General features: G+C 51.1%; 3 protein-coding genes across 6 annotated transcripts in view; 1 reads left to right on the top strand and 2 right to left on the bottom strand.

The window, feature by feature from the left end:
- The first annotated feature begins 1293 nt into the window (after positions 1–1293).
- Positions 1294–3539, top strand: TUBB4B (tubulin beta 4B class IVb). The gene is made up of 4 exons (XM_075519955.1): positions 1294–1448; positions 1541–1649; positions 1727–1837; positions 2327–3539. Exons 1-4 carry the CDS (start codon positions 1392–1394, stop codon positions 3385–3387), a joined length of 1338 nt encoding a protein of 445 aa, XP_075376070.1. The 5' UTR covers positions 1294–1391; the 3' UTR covers positions 3388–3539.
- Positions 3507–18732, bottom strand: CIMIP2A (ciliary microtubule inner protein 2A). The gene is made up of 7 exons (XM_075519956.1): positions 18659–18732; positions 14839–15032; positions 10853–11166; positions 9749–9866; positions 8476–8570; positions 6208–6325; positions 3507–3615 (listed from the first exon to the last, which is right to left on the bottom strand). The coding sequence occupies exons 1-7, from the start codon at positions 18712–18714 to the stop codon at positions 3527–3529; spliced, it is 984 nt and encodes a 327-aa protein (XP_075376071.1). The 5' UTR covers positions 18715–18732; the 3' UTR covers positions 3507–3526.
- A 1634-nt stretch (positions 18733–20366) lies between these two features.
- The window catches only part of LOC142418312 (discoidin domain-containing receptor 2-like), a 63587-nt gene continuing 61059 nt past the window's right edge, over positions 20367–22894 (bottom strand). For all 4 annotated transcript variants that reach the window (XM_075519954.1, XM_075519952.1, XM_075519950.1 and 1 more), the window contains one exon: positions 20367–22875. In XM_075519954.1, the coding sequence (XP_075376069.1) occupies positions 22735–22875 (141 nt within the window). In that variant the 3' untranslated portion in view covers positions 20367–22734. The remainder of the gene's footprint in view (positions 22876–22894) is intronic.

Below are 22894 nucleotides of genomic sequence, written 5' to 3'. Positions count from 1 at the left end.
ATGTACAATCATAAAAAGGCTCTGCTAAAACAACAGTCAAAGTATGCTCAGTAAAAGCCGTGACCAATAGATGAACTGTCTATGCAAGAGTGTGCTAAAAAAGTTGGATGGTAGAAGGGAACAGTACAGCAGAATAAGAGACAGAGGAAAGGTAAGCAAGGGAGACATTTATCCAGGTTGGGATGCTTGGTGGCCTCATGATAGGGCTGCAACGTGCACATCCAGCCCAGGACAGAGGCATCACCCAGTATAGAGCTGCTCTGCTCACCCTAGGAAAGGCTCGGTGAGCCAGCTGCCCACCTCGAGGCCTGTCAGAGGACGCCACCTCACACAGGCTCCCTCCCAGGCGGACACCACCTCACACGACCGCTCCCGTCGCAACACAGGCCCTTCCCGCAAAACAGCCGCCGCTAAAGGGCTCTCCCCGGCCGCCAGCCGCCCCCAGAGCCCACGCAGGCTCCCCGCAGCCCGGAGCAGAGAGCGGGCCACCCGCTGCCGCTGCCGCTGCCGCAGGCCGTGCCCCGGCCTCACCCCTTCCCGCCGCGGAGCGCCGTTGCCATAGCAACGGCCGCCCGGCCCCGCTGCCTCAGGCGGCTGCGCGCCAGAAAGTGCTAGAAAGGCGCCGCAGCCCGCGCCTGCGCAGACGGGCGCCCTGGTCCGGCGGCGCCGCTGCAGCTCCCCGGGGCCAACGGAGGGCGGGGGAAGGGGGTGGCGGCGGGGGAAGGGGGTGGCAGCGGGGGAAGGGGGTGGCGGCGGGGACGGGCGAGGGAGGCCCTCCTGGAGGAGCGGAGGCGAGAGGCAGGGGGGTGCTCGGGACCCGCAGGGGAAACGGCCCGGCCAGGTTTCCCCGGAAACCGCCCTCCCCCTCTCCCGCAGTAAGGAGGAGCTGCCGCCTACGCTGCGCAAAGTGCGCACACGGCTTCGGGAATAGGCGGCTGCGCGAGCCACCGCCCAGGGTCTGCTGCGGAGTCATTGCGACGGTTACTAGGACACTTTGTTTTCATCCAATCAAATGACGTTAGCTCATCCCTGAGGCCGACAGCCAATCATGCTCGACATCAATCATTCAATTAAGCCAATCGGAAGCGTTCTGAGCGAGTAGGGCGGGCATTCGTGGGCCCCGGTTGCCTAACAGTAAGATCAACAGACAAGACGGGCGGAGCAAATAGGAGCCAATGATTTGAATGACAGCTTTCGGTCCAACCAGATTTCCTCATTTGTAGAGCCTCGCTATGAGCAGCCAATAGCTGCTGTGAATGGCCGCCTGGGCGGGGAAAAGAAGGCTGCGCGCGCATTCCGCTGCTATATAAGGCTTGGCGGTTGCCTCACGCAGTCAGAGTCGGTTGGGCGAAGAGTGGCTTTGGCTGTGAGTGAGCTGTGCCGCCGCCATCATGAGGGAGATCGTGCACCTGCAGGCCGGGCAGTGCGGAAACCAGATCGGGGCCAAGGTCCGGGCGGTGGGCAGGGGGCGGTGGGGGGGAGATGGGAGGGGTGGGGGCACGCCCGGCCCAGCCGCCCCTGACGCGATTTTCTCCGGCAGTTCTGGGAGGTGATCAGCGACGAACATGGCATCGACCCAACCGGTACCTACCATGGAGACAGCGACCTGCAGCTGGAGCGCATTAACGTCTACTACAACGAGGCCACAGGTAGGGCCCGGCGCACCGCCCGCCCCCTCCCCGGGCCGCCCCCGGCGCTGCAGTCACGGCTTCTCCCTGTTTTGCAGGTGGCAAGTACGTGCCCCGCGCCGTGCTGGTGGACCTGGAGCCCGGCACCATGGACTCGGTGCGCTCCGGGCCCTTCGGCCAGATATTCAGGCCAGACAACTTCGTGTTCGGTGAGTGCGCCGGGAGCGGGGGAGGGACCTGTCGTGTAACCGGCTCGGGGTGGGGTGGGCAGGGCAGGGACGCTGCACTGCGGGCTTCACCGCCGCACATGCTCCTGAGGCAAGCGCGGCCCCGGGAGGGGGGTTAATCCTGGCGCTTCATGACGGGCATGAAATACCTTGGATCTGCGGCTGGTGCATGATGGCAGCTGCTGGGAGAGCAGGTCCGAGAAGGCGTAAGAGGTCGTTGCTCTTCCGATTCTCGTTACCTCCTCCATAACACCAGGAGAAATTAAATGGCTGCTGTGTCATTGATAATGAATGTTTTCTGTGTATCTACCGAGCCAATTCAAAGGTGCTTGTGTGAAAGCACAGCTCTACGCTCGATGAAGTGAAAGCTTTTGTGGGGTTTCTCTGTAGCCTGATGCTCCCAAGCTTTGCTTGCAAGCAATAAGCAGGAAGCAGTGACCGTAATCTAATATGAAAATGGCTCTCTTCCAGGTCAGAGCGGAGCAGGAAACAACTGGGCAAAGGGCCATTATACGGAAGGTGCTGAATTAGTTGATTCCGTGTTAGATGTTGTGAGGAAGGAGGCAGAAAGCTGTGATTGTCTCCAGGGCTTTCAGCTTACTCACTCTCTCGGTGGTGGTACAGGCTCTGGCATGGGTACCCTCCTCATCAGCAAAATTCGTGAAGAGTACCCAGACCGAATTATGAATACTTTCAGTGTTGTACCCTCCCCTAAAGTATCAGATACTGTAGTAGAGCCCTACAATGCCACGCTCTCGGTCCACCAGCTTGTGGAGAACACAGATGAAACATACTGTATTGATAATGAAGCCCTCTACGACATATGCTTCAGAACACTGAAGTTAACTACTCCGACATACGGTGATCTGAACCATTTAGTGTCGGCAACCATGAGCGGTGTTACCACCTGCCTGCGATTCCCAGGCCAGCTTAATGCTGACCTGCGGAAGCTGGCAGTGAACATGGTTCCTTTCCCCCGTTTGCACTTTTTCATGCCTGGTTTTGCCCCGCTCACGAGCCGTGGGAGCCAGCAGTATCGTGCTTTAACTGTGCCAGAGCTAACGCAGCAGATGTTTGATGCAAAGAATATGATGGCTGCCTGTGACCCACGTCATGGCCGCTACCTGACTGTAGCTGCTGTTTTTAGAGGCCGTATGTCAATGAAAGAGGTTGATGAGCAAATGCTGAACGTTCAGAACAAAAACAGCAGCTATTTTGTTGAATGGATTCCTAATAACGTTAAAACAGCGGTCTGTGACATTCCACCTCGTGGCCTGAAAATGTCTGCCACCTTCATTGGTAACAGCACAGCCATCCAGGAGCTGTTCAAACGCATTTCTGAGCAGTTCACTGCCATGTTCCGCCGAAAGGCTTTCCTGCACTGGTACACTGGCGAGGGCATGGACGAGATGGAGTTCACAGAGGCTGAGAGCAACATGAACGACCTGGTGTCTGAGTATCAGCAGTACCAGGATGCTACAGCTGAGGAGGAGGGGGAGTTTGAGGAGGAGGCTGAGGAAGAGGCAGAGTAAAAGCTATGCAGATGAACACCTGTAAATTTTGTTTAAAGCTGTATGAACTCTTTCATTCAAAACTTCTCTGTCTGTGTTGTGTTCCTCTTCCTGTCTCAAAGTCACTTCAAATGCTGTACAGGCACCATTAAAGCATTTTTCACAGTGCACAAGCTCGTCTCCTTTGTTCCTTTTGGTAAGCTTTTCGGGTGCTGTTTCCAAAAGTGAGTGCGTAGGTGTGTCGGAGGTCTGGAAAAGAAAAATAATGGAGTTGGTGTGAGCCCTGCCACCTTGCCCGTGGCAACTACACTTCTCTCCCTGCCTCCTAAGGAGGTGGATGCCTGTTGCTTCTGTCACTGGATGTGGTGGCAGTCCTGGTGGTGTGGGAATTGGAATTCTGTGGTATTCCTTTATAATCAAGTGTGCTGGTGGTGGAGGGAGATACATTTCACATGGAGCATGGAATTCAGCTCCAAGCTGCGTCTAAATTTAGGTACCTGCATGTGGACTCCTGTTACAGGCTTTGCTCTCGGCGGGAGCTGAGCAGCTCTCCTGACCATAATGGAAGTGTAGGTTTAGCTGTAGGTGTCTGTAAGCTATACCTCCCCCCCCGGCTGCCTGGGCAACCAAGTGGTGCAGGCAAGTTGCCTTTCTGATACAGGTGGGTGTTTATGGCAGAAGATGAGCTGCCCTCACCCTGGCTGATCCACTGCAGCTGCCCAGCAGTGTAACCCCAGGAGGTGGCCGTGGCCTGTCACAAGAGCACTGGGGACAGCTGCTGAGGACAAATGACGCTGAAGAGCTCCCATGCATGAGCCTGGCCGGAGTCACTTCTTTTAATCAGTATGTAGAGGTTTTAAAACTAAATCAGTCAGGTGTTACTGCAGCCTCTGCTTTTGAAGTGAGCTGAACACCTGATGCCAAGTTACACTGTTTTGTCTCATGAAAACCCTACAGTAGCAAAACATGTTTTTACTGTGGAAACAGTTAATATGTTCAGTGTTACTTAAAGTGACAAACCTGTCACTCGGAATAGCTGGACAGGAGATAGCAGGCTGCTTTCCTGCTGAAGAAATTCTGTTCAGTGTTCTTAATTGTAACTGGTTTTGTGTTAAGCTTTTCTGCCTTAAAAATAAGTTTCTCTTTCCAGACTTGAACTGGTTGGAGAAGTCAAAGTTGCACTGACTGTGGTGACTCTTGGGGCAGTGGAAATCAGTTTGTTCATAGAAACAGGTGGCTGGTTTCAAACCTCCACAGGAGAATACTTCTGTAGGTGAGGAGATGGCAACAGATTTTTAAAGCATGAAGTAACACTTAAAGCAATTGATTTTTGTCCTTGATTTTAGGGTGGTTTTTTTCTTCTTTTCGTTACACTGAAGCTGGTGTGTTCCCTGGCCTGCCAGTTACCGAGGGCAGGACAGTGTTGTCTCCCCAACACCCTTTTGGGCAGAGCTCCATTCATTAGTCACCCTCCCCTGAAGAGCTCCAGGTGCTCTCCCCGCTTTCTGCAGGCTTGTGGAGAGAGGACAAAACACGTGGGTAAGTATTAACACCGGAGTCCAGTTTACCCTTTGGTTTGTAACAGCCTTTCTCCAGGGGGCTTTAGCTTGCAGACTACAGCCATCTGGAGCGTGACCACAGCCCTCCCCGAGCAATCCAGCACCAAGGAATCGGGCACCCGGAACAGTCAGGGCTTTGCCGTGAGACAGCCCAGAGCTGCCGTGCGAAGGAAGGGGACAGGCGAGTGTAATGCACCAGGGACAGCAGCTGCCGTGCTTGCCGTCTCCCCCAGAGCAGCCATGTGGTGACAGAGGCCAAAACGAACATATTTCTCTTCACCTTTGATCAGAAGGCCTGTCCAGCCTCACCTCTCGCCATTGGTGTGTGAGATGCTTCTGTCCCGTCCCTTAGACCATCCCTCAAGCTCCCGATGACTGGCCCTGGGTTACACTTTGCCTTTTCTGCATGGCTTTCCCACGCCCCTGATAGAAGTCTTGCTAGAGCCACTTTCACTGCCTCAAGTCTCCTCTCTGGGCTCAACCTTGATATCAGCTACAGTCCAGCCCTGCCAGGATAGTTGTTTTCCCACTCTTTGCTTTCATTTCTACCACATTTTGTGTCTTTTACCATTTTCCTCCTCTGCATTGCATTAAGTACAAGCTATGAGTTTGGTTCTTTCTAGCTTATCTCCATGATTTCCCATCCCACGTTACTGAGCTGGGGGCTTTTGACTGCTGTGGCCAAAGATAGCAATATTAGTTGCCGATTTGTTGAAATTTTAGCCTGATACTTGAATGCTTTCAGGTGCATGGGCAGACCTTCCCCTTAACACACAAAATGACGTTCTTCAGACCTCTCCTTTTAGGCAACACCAATAACTGACAAGGATCAGGCAGCCACCACCTGTCTTGATGGCTAATACCATTTCACTGCTTTTTTTTTTTTGTGCTTTCTCATCCCCTTTGTATCATCTGCCTTTTGCTTTTTATCAGACTGGAAGCCCTTTAGAACAGAATCACCTTCCTGACAAAGAAACTGTAACACACCCATGTAACGGGTGGGGTGTTACTGAGCCTCCTCTGCTTTAGCAGGGAGTTGGTGGCTGGAAAGCAGAGGAACATTCTGCAGGAGTCCAGGCTGGCAGCGAGGACGATGGGCTCTCCTGCGGAAAGGCAGGGGATGGCACAGCCCCAGCACCTTGGCATTGGAAAAACAATCTACTACCCGCGTGGAACATTTCAGTAATTGTTCACTACTATGACACTACAGCTAATAACAGCGCTACTTAATGACAGTAATTAGCATTGGTGACTTTCATTTTCACTCAGCTGATACACTTACCTGGTACGAAGCCCATGTAGGAAGGTATCAGTCCAGCACTGGTGTAAATTCTGTTGTTAGGCCAGTATGTTTGGGGAAATCTCTTGCCAAAGCTGCAAGCTGGGTTTCTCTGCAAAAACTGGAAAACAAACAAACCAACCCCCAACACCACAGTACAGTTAATTTGAAATCATATTGTTGGTACCCAAGTCACGTGCTTTGACTCCATACTAGAGAAAATATTTAAGCCAATGTACAGCAATCCTCTTTCCAGTTCTTTTTTCTTCTAATTAGGAGCTACATTGCACCTTCCCCTTTCTCCACTTCATGAGTTTTTCTCCTGCGGCTGTGGGCAGCAGCCCTGCCAGGGCTGCCTCGGTACCTCCTGCCCCCAGGTGCACAGAGCAGCTCCTGGCCCAGGCGTAGGCATCGGCGTCAGGGTCCTACAGACAGGACTGCATTCATCACCTTGGGCTTTGTCCCAAACATCTTGTGCTCATACATTCGATACGCTGTGAGCCAGCAGTATCTGCTGGAGTTGGGTCTGTGCCTCGTCTGCTCCTGTGCTATGACTCTGCACATCTGTGTTTTGGTTTGACCCCTTCAACTGGTTTTGTTTTTCCATGAGTCCCACCGACAGTGATTAGCCAGTAATTCCCAAGCTAGGAGGAAAAGGAAGGCTTAGGGAGTGTTAACCGCAGGGAGAGTGTAAATCATCTCCTGGATCTGTCCCTGCCCTCCGAGGTCAGACGCAGATAAGGGGCTGCGCTGGAGGATGGATATTGCAGCTCTGCACGTCTCTGCAGCGGCAAAACCCCTAAAGACGTTACTAAAGCTGCGCTGCCCTCCTCGGCACGCACCCTCCTCGGGGGTGAAGGGACCAGGTTCATGGAGCCAAGCAAACCGTGGGACCATCGAACCATTTTGTGACTGATGATGGAGCGATTGCTGCAATTCCTCAAGCGCAGCACTGAAGCGAGAGGATTGCATTATTTTGCCTGATGCAGACAGTAACCAATGATCCGTGGCACATCCCAGTATGTAACCTAGGGCAACAGAGATTTAGGGCAGAAGATTAGTGGCTTGAAGTCAGAAGCCATCTTAGATAGAAATGTGGTACAATGGGGTTTTTTTGGCGTGCTTATATTCCTTCAGCTCCCGATGTGCTGCAGCTAGCCGCTGCGAGCCTGCATTCTGCTGAATCCTGCAATGGAGAAACACCTCCCTCGCTGATTTACTACATGGCAGACGTTTCTTAAGAAATCAGGGGCAGAAGGCCTTTGCAAACAGCACATTTAGTTTTGATACAGCCTGTTTTTTTGTTCCGTTCGCTTCATTTCAATTCCTGTTAATGGCAGAAGGAAAGGATAAGGAAGCCAGCACAGGGAAAGTGTGAGGCTGCCATGAGCGCTGTCAGCCCTGCTGCTCTCCCTGCTGAGTCATTTCTTCCCAGCTGAGTTTCTCTGAGCTGGGGATCCTCAATCTTGGACTTTTTTCTACATCGGACCCATACGCTCTGGGATGAAGGCACTGCAGTGAATCCCGGTGAGCAGAAAGGGCTGGAAATGTTGTAACCTGCTTTTAATGAGCTGATTCACTGAGCTCATCAGCCCGCACTGGCGCTGGACCAGCAAGACGGCTGCATCCCAGGGATCTCATTCCATCCTGATAGCAGGACGAAATGTGTAGCTTTGAATGCAAACTATTAACTACTGTGGGAGGGCTCTCAATTTTCCTGTGTAGGAGGATTGTATGGCATTATATGGGAGATCTTACAGCAAGGGAACAAAACAGTTTTTCAGTAGGGATATTTCTGCATCCTTCCCAAAAGGAGGAGAAAGAAGATCTAGATCCCTTTTAAGACAAATTATGGTAGTAAAGGGAAAAGCCTTACAGCCAACTAAAAGGGAGAAATGCAAGCAGCCCAGGAAGCCATCCAGCACTGCCATCCAGGTAGAGAAGACATATTGCGTACGGGAAGCGCAGATAGTTGCATCCTGTGTTTCTGCACTCAGAGCAACATTTTTAATAGCCACCCTTGACCCAACCCTCAATAGATTTGCTTAATCCTTTTATGAACTCATTTATCCTCCCTTAATGTCCCAAGGAAACAAGCTACAGAATTTAATTGCTCATGATTTTTTCAACGTTACCTAAAAGCATTTTATTTTGCTTGTACTTATAACCCCAGTTCTAATACTACTACTGTAAATGAAACCACTTTTGGTGTTGCAGATGAATCAACACCAACATTATATTCTTGAAATAAGATTTGTGCATAGAATCTACCTGATGTCGGTCAAATTCGTTCATTGCTTCCTTCACACCCCGGATGTAGTTCACGCCATTAATCCAGGTGAGGCGGGGGATGAATCCAGTGTACCCTTCGGATGAAGACAAGAGAGAACATTTTCTGCTTGAGAACATACATCTGTAAGGATCAACCAGTCTGGAAGTGAAAGAGGCTGGGATAAATATAAAACCTTGGCAGAGTATAGGAAGGAAAAATTCATCCATTTAAATTGTAAAATGAAAATTGAAAATGTGATGTCTCTTTTCCGAAGGAGTATTTTTTTATGGTTCCCAAGGCAAACTCAATGGGCTGAACTGATGTTTGTTGGTCTCTGTGAGGTATGGAAGAAACATTTCATTTTCTTGCAGTCTTTTCTTTACACCAACAGCTCTGTCATGTTCTCTCCCAGTTTAATACACATTCAGGGACTAACAACCGGGTGTCCAACCTTTCTTCCTCATTTGCCCTGCCTATCCAACAAATTTTCACTTATTATAAGACAGAAGCTATATAAAGTCTAAAACTACATAAAACGGAGAGAGAGGTGCAACCTAAAAGCAGCCAGGACTCCCTCTTCCCAAAGGGATGCTTTGGAGAGAGCAAAATTTGTCTTCTGCATCTTGTAACATTGACGCTCTTTCACAGAGCCTGAAATATTTTGACATGCAACCCCTCTCTTCTCTGTGGTCCGCACAGAGCAAAGTGTGGTCCTCTCACCGGTCTCGTACCCTTTACGGGGGAGTCCAGTGCTTTGCCCTTCGTAGTTCTCCTCCTTGCAGAGGAACGCTCTTCCAGTGCAAGTGGAGAAGTTACAGAGTATAACTCCTTGTAAGACAGAGTTTTATACATTTATGATGGTGCAATACACCACTGTTTGTTGATTTGATGATTCAGAAAAACATCTTATTTCTAGGAGAGAAACAACTACCTCAGCAGTAACAGATACTCATCAAGCTGCTGGAGTTGGTGCAGAGCCCACGACCGATCGCTCCTTGCTGTCTGGAGCATTTTCTAGCCTGGCCCCACCGCTGAGGGGAACCGAGGTGGCTCCTGTCCCCCGGGCACGCGTCCCTCAGCGCGAGATCCACGGGGGTGACAGCGTCCCAAAGAAACACCCTTGCATGGAGAGGAGCAGGGGCATTTTCCATCCCAGTGTTCAAACGAGCTGGTGTGACTGGCCGATGTCTCTGAGATTTCCCCGGAGGAGAAGGGTGACACGATTTCTTCCGAGGTGGACTCGTGCTGTGCATGACCTCCCTCTTTTTTTACCTGGAATGACTTTCTGTTGGATCACATTCGGTACATCCAGTTTTGGTAACCAGTTATCTTGCTCCACATCTGTGGTTTCAGCCACTCCTGGCAGAGTCACACCTTCAATCTTTACAGGCTCAAAATAAAAGCAGAAATAAAATAAACACCAGTAAAACCCTCTTCCTCCTTTGGCTCCATTGCTTAAATCACTGCCAGAACCTGTGAGTGGCGACTGCCATTTCTGTTTCTTCCTGGCTTTACACTGAGAGCTACCCCAAGAATTTCTGGTAAAGTCGAATTACTAGACGAGCTCTCTGTGCAGAGGTTTTGCAAAATCCCCAGGGAGAACAAGGGGAGCTTTGGGCCCTGAGCTCCTTCGCAAATCTGTTTCTCAGAGCGAGGAGCAGGAATGCCCCTTCTTGGGATTTATATCCAAGCCAGCTTTTGACTCGATACGTCAAATCTCTAATCTCTGCCTTCAGGGGATTTGCAGAGCCCGGCTGGCTGGAACGTGACAAACGCTGTCTCTGGCTCCAGAAGAAATAAGGGGCTCAAACACGTTGGTCCCGAGTGATACCGGCACCCAGCTCCATAGGCAAATCCCAGTGCTTGTGTTTAAGCGAGGGATAACGATGGTGGGAAATTCAGGTGGGAGCAGTTAAGGGGGCAGAAACCCAGCACGTAACCAAAGGTGCCAGAAGCGCTCTCTTTTTGGGAGGAGGAGGAGGAGGGGGAGGGCAGCGGCAGGCCTCCCCGTCCACCTGAAGGAAACAGAAGCCTGGCTGCGTAGGACAGCGTAACGCAAGATCTAATGACTGGGATTTGAAGCTAAAACTCAACCAAATGAGAAGTTAAGCTTTTTTGATTAGGAAGAGTAGTTAATGATTACAACAATTTCCTGAAGATGCGGTGGATTTGCTGCTGCTAGAAACATTTGTGTATTTGACATTTCTCTACACGACATTCTAAACTTTCCGTCCTTGCCATCCACGCCCCCATATGAAATTCCCTCTTCACAGCCCTGGACCGAGGAGATCCCTTCCACGCCCACCAGTCCCCAAACCCCCATCCCTCCCCAGCAGTGTCCCTTACCACGCGTCTTTTCCACCCAAGACCACTTACCAGTTTGCTTCCTGCCGAGGCACCGCCGAGCTGGCCGGGTCCGCACCTTTTTCCCTGTCCACAGGCCGGGCTTAGCTCAGGCAACCGCCACTCTCGTCCCTCAGACACAGGATGAGGTGAAATCCTCCGTGGGTACCCCTGAGGCGGTCGTGTCCTCGGGACGTACTCACCGGGGTGGTGCTGGGGCACAGGGTCCACGTGCATCATCATCAGCTCTTCCTCTGCCGGCCCTGGCCCCGGCAGGGGAGGTTTTGACCCACGGACTGGTTCAGGAAAGCTTGTTGCAGCCCCAGCTTTCTCATAGGGAAAGTACCCTGCGGGACAGACGCTGCGTTAAGGGAAGGAGCGGCCAAAGGAGGACGAGGGATTCCCATTGCACTGGACCTCGGCCCCCACGTGCTCCTCTGTAGTGAAGGAAAGGAGCCTGGAGGTCAACAGCATCCCAAGGCTGCGAACGTATCCTGCGAGTGCCGTCAGCCCTGCCCAATAAACCGCCTTGCACAGAACAACTTGCACAGAACAAATAGAAGTTCGATAACTTAAAATTTATTCTAAGTGACACCTAAACTGTAAAATATCATCAGCCAAGCTATAAAGAAGTAAGGGGGGAAAAAAACCCAACATATCCTTTTCTCCACGTGGCTGCGTCAGTGCACCCCAAACACAGACACCCCCACACCCCACACCCCCCCCCCGAGGAATTCTTGCACCGGCATCATTGCTGCTCGCCGAGAAAAGGGTCTGCTGTAACGCTGGCTGGAAAAAAAAAAATCTTGCATCCAGTGTATGCTAAATATCTCCACTGTGAACTAGGGACAGAGCCCTGCGGCTTGAGACTCTGCAGGGACAGCCCAGCTTGGCAACTTTTGTCTGACTTTCCCTTAAAAACGTCCTGTGATGTGGCTCCCCGGGCTGCCCCGGCCCCGTACGACACCTCCAGCCCGGGTGCTTCCTCGCGCTCTCTGCCAGGAGTGAAGCCAATTTCTCCCTCCTCAGCGGTTACGGAGGGTGATCGCTCTGACGCCCCGCATCCACCTTTTCCTTATTGGAAAACTGTTACTATGTCAGTCTTGTCTTTTTCAAACAAACCAAATTCCTTCCATTTTTGTTCCCATAGGTCATTTTTTTTCAGCCCTCTGGTCATTACTGCCTTCCCCTGACCTCCTCGTGTTTGGTGGACGTCTGTATCACGGTGCAAAGCCCCACGATGAGACATCGCCTTCCAGCGAAGGCTTCATCTGCAGACAGTCCCAGGGACTTACAACCTGTCCCGGCTCAAACAGCGCAGAGAAAAATTTGCCCCTTTCTGCAAGTGTATAAAACTTCTGATGGGCACTTAGGTTTGCCATCTGCTTATAATTGTATTAGAAAGTATATATACTGTATATAACTTTGTACAGTATATATACTCCATGTAACTGAATTATCAAGTGTTGTCTAGGCTAGCAACAAAATAAAGACAAATCCTCGATAAAAGTGATTTTTCAATCCAGTGTGCAAATTTTAAAGCAAGTTTATCTCAATATTTCCTTCATTATTAATGAAAATATTGCATCTAGTCTTTTCTTTTTATCCCGCAAACCAAAGGAAAAGGAAAAATGAAGTTGTTTTGTACTTGAGAAATCCATATTAGCTCTTTTTTATGACCCTGGGTTGTCCAAACTTACTGATTCAGAAAGGTTGCACAGTAAGGCACTAAATTAAAAGCCAGGAGACCACTGTGCATTTGATTTGAGTAAATATCCATATGTTTTCAGTCCAGGTTCCTGGGGAGCGGGTGCCTGCACGCTTGGCCTGTGCCATAACCCCTCAATGCCCACACGGCCACCCCTGGAGATGCAGCATAACCCTGGTTGATATCCCCAAGCAACTGAGCCTGACCTCACTTCCATCAGTTGAATATGGGATTCAACTGATAGAAACCAGCAAAATACTTAGTGTCCATCAACAAGGTTTTATCAAAAATAGACCTTGAGAAAAAGTCTTCAGACTGATTTTGCTAAAGGCAACCATGCAGATCCAACACTGCCGTGAGCTCTTTGATCTCCATCATGTAAAATACCCAGAAGGATGCCGGGCAGTACTAATAAAGTTTGCAGTGAAGGGTTTTAGGGATCGCTCACCGACAGCTCGACAGCAGGAGCTGTCGATGAAGAGTTACCAGCACGGCAAGGTGCTCCCTGTGGCCACGTTCTTCAGCATTTCACCAACAAGCAGCAAACGTGAGTTCCCAGCTGCAAACGTCGGCAGGTGACATAAAGGTTGGTGAGGAGAGGACAGGATAATGAGAGAGAGCAACTAGGTCAACTGGTTGGTTGGTTGGACCAAGCTAGAGCTTAGTCCAAGGAAGTGCAAATTCAAATGTCCAGGAATGAAGCCTGTAAACACCACCTGCGTAGTGGAGACCTGGATCCTAGAAAACGTGGCTAGGAAGAACAGAAATGCCAAAAATTTGCAAGAAGCTACGCGGCACAAATTCCCAGAGAGAAATGGGAAGGCATCACTTTGGTGTGGCCATCCCCAGGGAAATGAAGACCCAAGTCGCACCCGGGCATGTTACCCCTGCGTTCAGCCGGGAGAAGACTCGCTCCCACTGAACAGGGCGTCCACAACAGCTACGGCTGGTGGACATGACATGGTACATGGCAAATGTGTCGCCAAAGGATGGCACGTCCCCGAGAGGAGCTGATCAGGATCCAGATGCGGCTGCTGCTGTGGCCCGATTTGGGTCTGCTCAACAGGGACCAGGCTCTTTGCCTAGAAGGGCTGGCACTTGGTAGGAGATTCCTGCAAATTCCCAGCGTTGGGAATCTACGTGAGCATGTCGCGGTGCCTGATGGAGGAGATGGGGCCCGTTAGCAGAAGTGGGGAAGGTGGGAAGGGGAGGGCACACGAGCCCTTCTGCTGAGCTGAGGTAGGAGCAGCAAGATGCACAATGAAGCACAAGCTGCGAGTAAGAGCTCCAAGCAGAACGAGCTGTGCGCCAGGCGGGTCAGCCGGGAAAGGGCTGGAGACAGCAGAGCCGACCTTCCCTGGAGAGACAGACTTTAGCCTGGGGAATTGTGCTGGTTTTGGCTGGGACAGAGTTAATTTTCTTCATAGTCGCTAATATTGGACTATGTCTTGGATTTGGGCTGGAAACAGCGTTGATAACCCAGGGATGTTTTCGTTCCTGCCGAGCAGTGCTGACACAGAGTCAAGGCCTGTTCTGCCTCTCACCCCCCCCACCAGCGAGTGGGCTGGGGGGCACAAGGGGCTGGGAGGGGACACGGCCGGGACAGCTGACCCCAGCTGAGCAAAGGGACATCCCACACCCTATGGCGTCACGCTTGGCAATAAAACTGGGGGTGGAGGTTGGCGGGGGGGCCACTGCTCAGGGACTGGCTGGGCATCGGTCGGTTGGTGGTGAGCAATTGTTTTCATTTGCATCGCTTGGTTTTCTTGGGTTTTATTTCTCTCTCTATTTTCCTTTTCATTACAATTTCTTCTTATTATTTTATTTCAATTATTAAACTATTTTTATCTCAACCCACAGGTTTTCTTACCTTTACCCTTCCGATTCTCTCCCCCCATTGCGCTGGGGGGCACTGAGCAAGTGGCTGGGGGGGGCTCAGTTGCCGGCTGGGGTTAAACCACAACAGGAATATGGAAGAACTGGGGAGTGAGTTCATAATATACCATAAAATCATTTATCTTCATCTAACTGAAGATAACCTGGGAACTAAAATTCTCCTCTCCACTCCACCAGATGCCAATGTGAGAAGCCTCGTGCTCATCAGCTGAGGCTGAGCGCTCCAGCTCCCCACCGGTGCTGCTCTCCGGGTGCCTGTGCTCCTACGCCAGAGCTACGATTGCTCCATGGAAAATATCCCATTTCTCCTCGGGAGCCTATCGAGCACAGGCACAGACCCCGCTGCTCGTGATCAACCCTGCGCTCGCTAGCAGAGCCCGTTCTGGCCAAGGGACGAGACCCGGAGACTGCTCACCTGGACGCCCAGGGAGATAACCCTGGACACTGTGCTTCGTCCCACTGAAGTCCTCGACAAACTTCTGCTTGTGCAGCGGTGCCAGCAAGGGGTGAGGGCTCTTCCTAACAGCAGGATCCGTCAGCAGGCGGTAAGTGGTTTTGCCAAAGGTTTCTCCAAACTGATAGTTGTACTGAGGGACGAAGCCCTCGTAGCTGAGGAGGAACGCAAAAAAGAGCAGTCACTGAGGTGGCATTGGAAGGTGCCCCCAGGCAGGATAACCTGCTTTAGAGCTTTTGTACACTGGAGGGGCCGCAGCCAGGAGCACGCGTGGCTGGGAGTACACGAGCCCAGGGAAGGTGATTGCACAGGGATGTGCCTGCGAGCGCGAACGCGTTTGTGCCGCTGGCGCAGCAGCACGAGGGGAGCACCAAGACGGCGCGTGTGGTTACGCATGAAGCCAGGCAGGCGTGTCTCTGTGTGTGCGCACACGCGTGTTTTTACATGTGAGCATGAAAACTGGCTCATAGATCTACAGGCACGTATGGGCACAGGCTTGTGCTTCGGTTCACAGAGGAATAAAAGGACAAGGTCAGGGAGCGTGGCCGAAGCAGCACCTGCAGATGGGAAAACTTACAGCGGAGGCACAGCGTGGGCTGCGGTCGCTTTGACAGTGCTGACGTCAACAGCCCCCCCGATCAAAATATTATTCCCAATTAAACATGCCTCAGTTTTAAATTTTGCAATCCCTCTCTCTGTTCTAAAACACAGTGAGTTACTGGGAATTTCCCAATGTCCCTTGTTCAATATTGAAACTCAAAAATGAGAAAAATTGCTTGCTTGTACCCTCCAAACCTCTCTGCTCCGTACCCTTGTAGTGCGGAGCGGGACCGGGCTCACAAACCCACCCAGGCACTGCATTGCATGGGAGAGGTGTGGGCGGGCAGGTGGCTGCTCAGCCCCAGGAACAAACATCGCTTGATTTTGGGGGACCTTTGTGCGGGGTGTGCAGCGACACGCTGCGTCTCCGCTCCCCATGGCCTGGGACGGGCAGTTTGACTTTTTGGTGGCTCAGGGTAGGGCAGGTGCTGGAGCTCTGGCTCCGCTCCCAAGTCCACCAGTACGGATCAGAAACTTTAGCTATTCCCAGTATCAAATTTCCTGATGGTGATGTTATTCCACCGCTGAAGAAGAAAGGTAGAGCTGCCAGTTACAATGTACAGACAGAAATATTCAATCAATGATCCCACCACATATCTGGGGATAAAGCCAGATGATGCATGAGGATCATAAGATGATGAGTAAGTACTTTCCCTTCCAAATACTTTAAACAACAGCGAGCAGAGCCGTGCATTTGCACTTGGCAAGTTTTCCCACTTTGCATGCAGGATCTCTCACCAGCAGCTGCCAGAGGAGCTCGGTGGCTCGTCCCCATTGATTTTCAATGAGTCTTGCAACACGGGGAAGCTACGCCGGGACAATAAAGCTGAGCAAGAGCACAAATGACATAGCCTGAATAATTGCAGGATGGCCAGAGGGATTTTGGTCATGAACAAAATAATGGTAGGGCTGAGAAAGGATTCAATTCATGAGCAATTAAAAGCGAGGTAATCCGAGGAGCTCAGGCAAGTCAGTCTGGGTTTACAGCAAAGGGATCTGCCACAGAGCGAATTACAAGTGCTGCTGATAAAAGCCGTGGCGCTTGGGGAAGAGACCAGTCTCAACAGGGCTGTTTCACCTTCTCCTGCTTGGTATTTTGATTAAGCAGCCAGCGAGATCCCCTGTTTCTGTAGTTCATGCTGAGCCACTGCAGCCGCTGATCTCTAACCTCGTTGGTGAGCAGCGAGTAACCTGCTTTCCCAAGGCTGAGCCCCATTTCACTTTTCTCTTACTCAGCCATATCTCTTCCATCGCCACTCCCCAGACTGCGTCACCTAAACCTGCTCAGCCTTCCTGATCACCAGGGCCCGATCCTTGGCCCTGGGCCTGTCCTCGCTCAGCTCCGTGCCCTTCCCAGCTCCGCCAAGCCGGGATGGGGTGGGCAGGGCTGTGCCCGGGATTCATGGATTTACCCCTTCTCTGTGCACCAAGTCCTTCCCAAACCATCCCACACGTTGGGTTTGGCTTCCCAATGCTCTTGAGCGCTGCGGTGGCATTTTCAAAGCCCTGGCCGTGACCATTGCCTGACCCGAGTGACAGCAATGAGTTTTGACGCCCTCGTTGTGTTTGCAGGTTCACCGGCATGGCCGGGTACGGCACGTCTTCCTCCTCCTCCTCCTCCTCCTCCTGCCGGCACCCCAGCTCAGGGTGCACTGTCTGCTGGCAGCCAAGCCTGGGCTCTGGTGACGCCCTTCAGGCAGCTCCTCCTTGTGCTCAGCCACCCAAACCAGATGCAAAGCAGCACCCTCACCACCCACGGGGGCTTCCTCTGGGGCTGGGGGTAACACTACGAGCCTGCACGGCACTGCAAAATGCAGTGGCAAAATTTGGTTCCTTCTCCTCCTGCCTTCAGTGGCCGAAGCACCAGCCCGGAGAGGAGCAGCCCCAGCTGCTGTGTCAGTATTAGGGCTCGAAGCTGCTTCGGGGGGCCCTGTCTGCAGGCAGGAGCGAGCAAGGGAAGGTTTTGAGGCTTTTGGAGGTGCAAGCCCAGCTGCAGCTCCCTCCTTGCTGTTACTTGTCTTTCCCAAGCCGCTGTCAGCACACAGCTTTGACAGGATGACAGCACACACGGAGTAACACATCACATCATTCAGACAAGCGCAGCAATGCAAGAACGTGTTAAAAAGTCCCAACCCCAGAGCTTATGTAAGTTTGGAAGATATGGAAATCAGTAGTGGAAAAATCCTGCCCGTTGCTGTAATGGGAAGGGCTGATCTGATCACCACCGCAGGAGCATCGTGAAGGAAGGAAACGTGCTCTACCCCGTATCTGCAGCTTGGGATCTGCCTGCCTCCTGCCCGTACCTGGGCTGCACCCGTGGCCGTGTGGGACGCAGCTGCTTTCCTCTGCGCCGAGGTTTGCAGCCTGGGCCGTCACCAGCCCCTCCGCCCTGGAGGTCGTCCTGACGCCCTTCGGAGTTACCCTCAGGCTGGACTAATCCGACTGATTTTGTACCAACAGAAGCTCGTTTTCCCTCGGTGGCTGTTCCAACCCTTCCCAGCCCATGTCGGGGACCACGTCCCCCAGCACAGGTCACCCCACGCACAACTTCACCACCGCAAAGCCTGTCCACTTATTTCTGCCGTTTGCGTCTTACCTTTTAACCAATAACTCATTACCTCTTACCCATGACAGCTTGGTTTCTTCTTTCCAAGCTTTTAGAGGAGGATGTTGCAAAAAGCTTTGAAAAAACAATCTAACTACCTATCAACTAGATCACCAGCATCCAGAGAGTCACTGGCTTCTTCAAAGAGCTCAGATCCAGCAGCAGGACTGCGCTCTAACCAATTTGACAAGAGCATATCATGTCTATGCAAATATTTATTCAAAGGAGATCTTCAAACATCCTCAATGCAAAAGTTATGACAGTTTGGAAGCCAAACCCTGCACAGCAGCCCTGGTAACATTTGGCAGCTTAAAAAAAAAAAAAAAGGGGGGGGGGTAAAGAACAATTTTGACTATACCCTCCACGCGCTATGGCATGGTCTTTAATTATACCCTGTCATAAGGTGGTGCTTCTTATCCTGGAGCCCTATCTCCTTCGGAGCACTGTTACATGGAATATTTAATAGTGTCTGTAAAAAAACCCCAAAATATCACGAATTGTAAATACTACGTGATCCCAGCCGGAGCTCTCTGCATTGGCAATGAACAGACATTTTGGATGAACTTCAGAACTTACCCGGGGATATAGTAGGGATTGGGAGGGAAGAGGCTATTTTCCTTCGGGGCTGCCATGGCAATGCGGCAGCTCTCGGTGGCCGTGGGAGGAAGGAGATGCAGCACCATGCGGTCGCCCAGGAAACCTCTGTGATGCTGCCAGGAGCGATGTCGGTACCGACAGCGCTTCCAGCTGCAGCACACAGCTTGTCAGGTTTTTCTGGATGCATCTTTTTTTGCCCCACCTGGAAATTTTGGATGAGCACGGAGATTTTCTAGCATTTGTCAGGTTTCCTGAAGGCTCGTAGCCCTTGGGACAGTAGCACCAGATGTTCCCCATAAGCAGCCCCAGCACAAATACGTGTTCACGGCACGGTTCACATCCAACACGCAGAACTCAAGAGAGCCTGGCTGTGCGTGCCCTGGTGACTGGTACAGCACGTGCACAGCCAGGCCAGCGCTGTCTGCACACACCGGGCCACGTGCACACCCTTCTGTTGAGGAAACCCCAAGGCAGAGGTTTGGGGATTCGCCATGCTGCGGTGGAAGCCTCAACCCTCCTCTCCCTGCTCCTCGTTGCCCTCCCGGTCTGGCTGTTTGAGGATGCAATCCTTCGCTGCCTTGCTTCACGCAGGATAAAGGTTGTTCCCATTCCCAACACCGTATGGTCACGTTGTCTTGTGGGCAGTGGGTGTCACCCCCCTCCAGCTGAAGGCAGGCCCAGGACATGGGTCTCCTGTTTTCTGAACAGCCACCGTGGCCAGTATGTCCTCAAGTCAAAGACCACTACGCCTGTTAGCACCAGCATCGTTTCCACCAGCTGCAATACCAGCAGCAAGCCTGCTTCACTGCCAAAGTCCCTCTATGGCCTGGAAGAGCTCGGCCACGTGGCTGGCAGAATCATTTTAAGGTTTTCAAAGCTACTACCAGAAATCAGAGTATCTGAGCGTTGTTCTCATCTGTTTAGGTGCCTATACTCCACCCAAAATTGTATCTGAGGAGATAAAAATGCTGCTTTGACTCTTGCCCTTGGTGCCTAAACACTTTGGGAGATCTGGAATTTCCAGCCTTTATAAATATATTTTAGTTTGCCCAAATACCTGAGCTTTAACCAGGGGCAGACCCTTCCAGCAACCCCAGCTCTGCAGGGTGGCTGGGTCTGAGAGGTGTAGGATGGCTCTTCTCAGAGGTGCGCAGTGGAAGACCAAGAGGCAGCAGACACAAGACGCAACAAGGAGAAGGCCCACTGGACGCAAGGAGAAAATTCTCCCCCACAGGAGGCACAGCCCTGGCACATGGTGGCATCTCCATTCTTGGAGATCTTCAAAGCTCAGCTGGGGAACACTCAGAGCACCCCGATGCAGCTTTGAACTTAGTTCAGCTTTTAGTGGACAATTGGATTAGAGACCTACAAAGGTCCCTCCCAGCCTAGATCTTCCTCTGAGTTTAATATGAACATGAAAAAAAATTGCTTACTGAAACGCAGCACCGTATTCACGGCACTGAACAACGATCCCAGGCTGTTCCAGATCCCATCATCCTCCTCGGCTCCTGGGGAGGCTCAGGCCAGCATCTTCCCAGCATTTTCAGAAACTCCCTTCAAAGCTCACTCCTTTAAATGGGCAGTGGCTGCTCCTTCCAAACCTGGGGGTCACAGACTTACCAAAGAGCTACTGAATAATCAGACCAAAATATCGGTCCTCAGTGCAGACACCTGGGTAAAAAAGTAGAAATTCACTTTTGTCAAGGTTATCATTAGAATTTATTGATATGAGAGAAACTTCGTATGTCAACATGTCAATGGAGGAACAGCGCGTCCTGATGTAACAGAAGTACAAAGCCCACGCGGGTGACGTTACAGCGCTCTGGTATCCCTAAACTCTGAAGTACAGGAGATCACGCACGCGGCTGTGTATTACTTGGGTACGTTTTCTGGGACAGGATAGAAATACTCCAGAAATACAATCGATGCGTGGTTTGCCAGCTGCCAGTGCCCGACAGGCTGCGGCAGGGACCACGCTGGCTCTGACTCCCACCGCCCAGCTCCAGACAGACAGTACACACGTGTAACGGCAGCTCACCCTGGGGCCCTCTAGTCAAAGGAGAAAAAAGATACCTATTTGGGGGTGAGATTCACCCCAGCCCGCGTGGCCCTCGCAGGGAGATGAGGCGACTTGTACCCTCTGGCTCCCTATCGCGTAAAGGGGGCTCGGGGGGCCAGCTCGGACGGAGACGCCCACACGCAGCCAGGGGAACCCCACGCCAGGTCTGCAGCAGGACGACCTGGGCATGGTCCTATCAGGTGAGCTGCAACTGGGAAACTTCACGACAAGAGTTTGCTCTGCCTGGGGAGCAGACACAGCCATGCCACGCTCCGTCCTGGCACCTGCCAATTCAGAAGCAGGTTTTTTCTTTCAACATAACAGTCATAATTATCCTTGTATTATAACTGTTTTGACATTCCCTCTCTCAGCAGTGCCCTCCTACAGAGCTCGTAGCACAGACAGCCATTCACACTATGCTTGTGGCCAAGATAAAAGTTATAATCTTTACTGGAAATATATGCTATACTGAATGCTGTTTAAAAAAAGTCAAGTGCTGAGCTTGCATCTTCTCCCAGCTTACGAAATATTTGGTTTGGTCCTAAGTATCTTGCTAAACGATTAGAGAGGGAATAGCAGAGTATTCCCGAGGCACCTGGTAAATCCACAATGGATTTATTGTAGAAACAAGCTGAATTCTCTAACTCACTCCAAATGGATTTCAGAGCCCTCTAAAACCCTCCACAGAATGAGCCATTTGTGACACGACAAACAGACAACCCCAAGTTCAATGAGTAAATTGTCTTACGTTGTGCAGGGAGCATCCAAAAGAAAACGCAGACCCAAACTAAGGGGATGTGTCTGTCCCATCTCCCAGTGCCGGATTTGATCACGGCAATAAAGGAGCCTGGGAAAGTGCATCTGCCTGGCCGATAGCACTAACCCTGCTGCAGACCTGAAGAGGAACCGCTGATGCTAGAAATACGTATCTGAGCGCGTGTGCGCACGCGTGCGCCGGGGGACGACCCGTACTGTGCTCCTTTTCCTCTCGCATGAGCTATGACAAGTGACATAGCAGGTTCTGCTCTCAGCCATTCGGTTTCACCAAATCTAAGTTCCCTCTGCACATGTAACAGCATTGACTTAGAGATCTCATATTAATGGGTACTTATACAGGATTAATTGCACATCAGTCCATTGTGGCTACAAGTTCATTAGGCTAATAAATCTACATAGTGACAGTAGTACAGTATCAGCTACTTTTCAATACAAACTCCCTACCCTAGCCTTAATTTGTAGGTCAAAAGAAGATTTTTCTACCTTAGTGACCTTCCTATGACCTTTAACATTCATTTTCAAAATTTTTTTTCTAGAAAAAAATCCAGTGTGGGGAAAATGCACATATATAACAAAAGCAGTGCTTAACAACCACAGGAAAAAAGAACATGATCTTGGACTCTTGTATCAGCATCCTCCGTAGACCCTGGTAGCATTACTTCCAAAGGGTTGCTAAATCCAGCTCCGTCAGTTCTCAAGTCTGTTAAACCAGTCCCTAGCTCTAGACATTTCTAGTCTCTCACTATACATATCGTCTGTAGCAAGAGCATACAGAAACACTTGCTAATGTGCACAAGACTTCCATTTCATTTAATGGAATAGTTTTAGAAGACTGAAGTCTTTACTTCTAGAAATCTGTTCTTGAGTGGTAGCGCTCTCACCGCCTGGTAGCTTTCTATTCCACCCAGGAGAGAGCTCCAAGTCTCTCAAAGTTTTACTCATTCGTTTTGCCCAAAGGTGTACGGGTATCTAATAAAACCCCTCTCACAGTATTCCCAGGAAATGATTCAGAAGAGGAGATGATTTTTCAACCAAATGAGATCCTCTGGTCCTGTGTGTCAGACCATGGCCAATAGAATGAGCAGCTGCCATGGACATCTCAACTTAAATACGGAACAGTCAAGGGAGGAGAGCAAGGTGGCCTGACCATCTTCCCGTGAGGTACAGGCAGAGACACCAAAGTCACTCTGTTCTCAACAGTTTGTCTCTTTTTCTGGGGTCAAATGTTTGATTCCATTTGTTCTAGCAGGAAGTGGTGAATCATGTCAAAAGTGGGACGATCTTTTATATCCCTGCTCCAACATTTCAGCATCAGGTCAAACACAGGGTTAGGACACAGAGGAGTCTGGGAGAGATAGATCTGAAAGGAAGAAAAATAC

Source organism: Mycteria americana, chromosome 17 (genome assembly GCF_035582795.1).
Source record: "Mycteria americana isolate JAX WOST 10 ecotype Jacksonville Zoo and Gardens chromosome 17, USCA_MyAme_1.0, whole genome shotgun sequence".
Lineage (NCBI taxonomy): Eukaryota > Metazoa > Chordata > Aves > Ciconiiformes > Ciconiidae > Mycteria > Mycteria americana.
This window is presented reverse-complemented; position numbering and strand designations above follow the sequence as displayed.

What these genes read in the sequence shown, in the direction of transcription:
- TUBB4B (XM_075519955.1), top strand. Translation starts at nt 1,392, where the DNA reads ATGAGGGAGATCGTGCACCTGCAGGCCGGGCAGTGCGGAAACCAGATC. An exon ending in GAAACCAGATCGGGGCCAAG is followed by an intron (nt 1,449 to 1,540) that starts GTCCGGGCGGTG and finishes TTTCTCCGGCAG; the next exon opens with TTCTGGGAGGTGATCAGCGA. An exon ending in GCCAGACAACTTCGTGTTCG is followed by an intron (nt 1,838 to 2,326) that starts GTGAGTGCGCCG and finishes GCTCTCTTCCAG; the next exon opens with GTCAGAGCGGAGCAGGAAAC.
- CIMIP2A (XM_075519956.1), bottom strand. Translation starts at nt 18,714, where the DNA reads ATGGCAGCCCCGAAGGAAAATAGCCTCTTCCCTCCCAATCCCTACTAT. An exon ending in ACGAATTTGACCGACATCAG is followed by an intron (nt 6,326 to 8,475) that starts GTAGATTCTATG and finishes TTTGTTTTCCAG; the next exon opens with TTTTTGCAGAGAAACCCAGC. An exon ending in CTACATGGGCTTCGTACCAG is followed by an intron (nt 3,616 to 6,207) that starts GTAAGTGTATCA and finishes TTTCTTTTCCAG; the next exon opens with ACCTCCGACACACCTACGCA.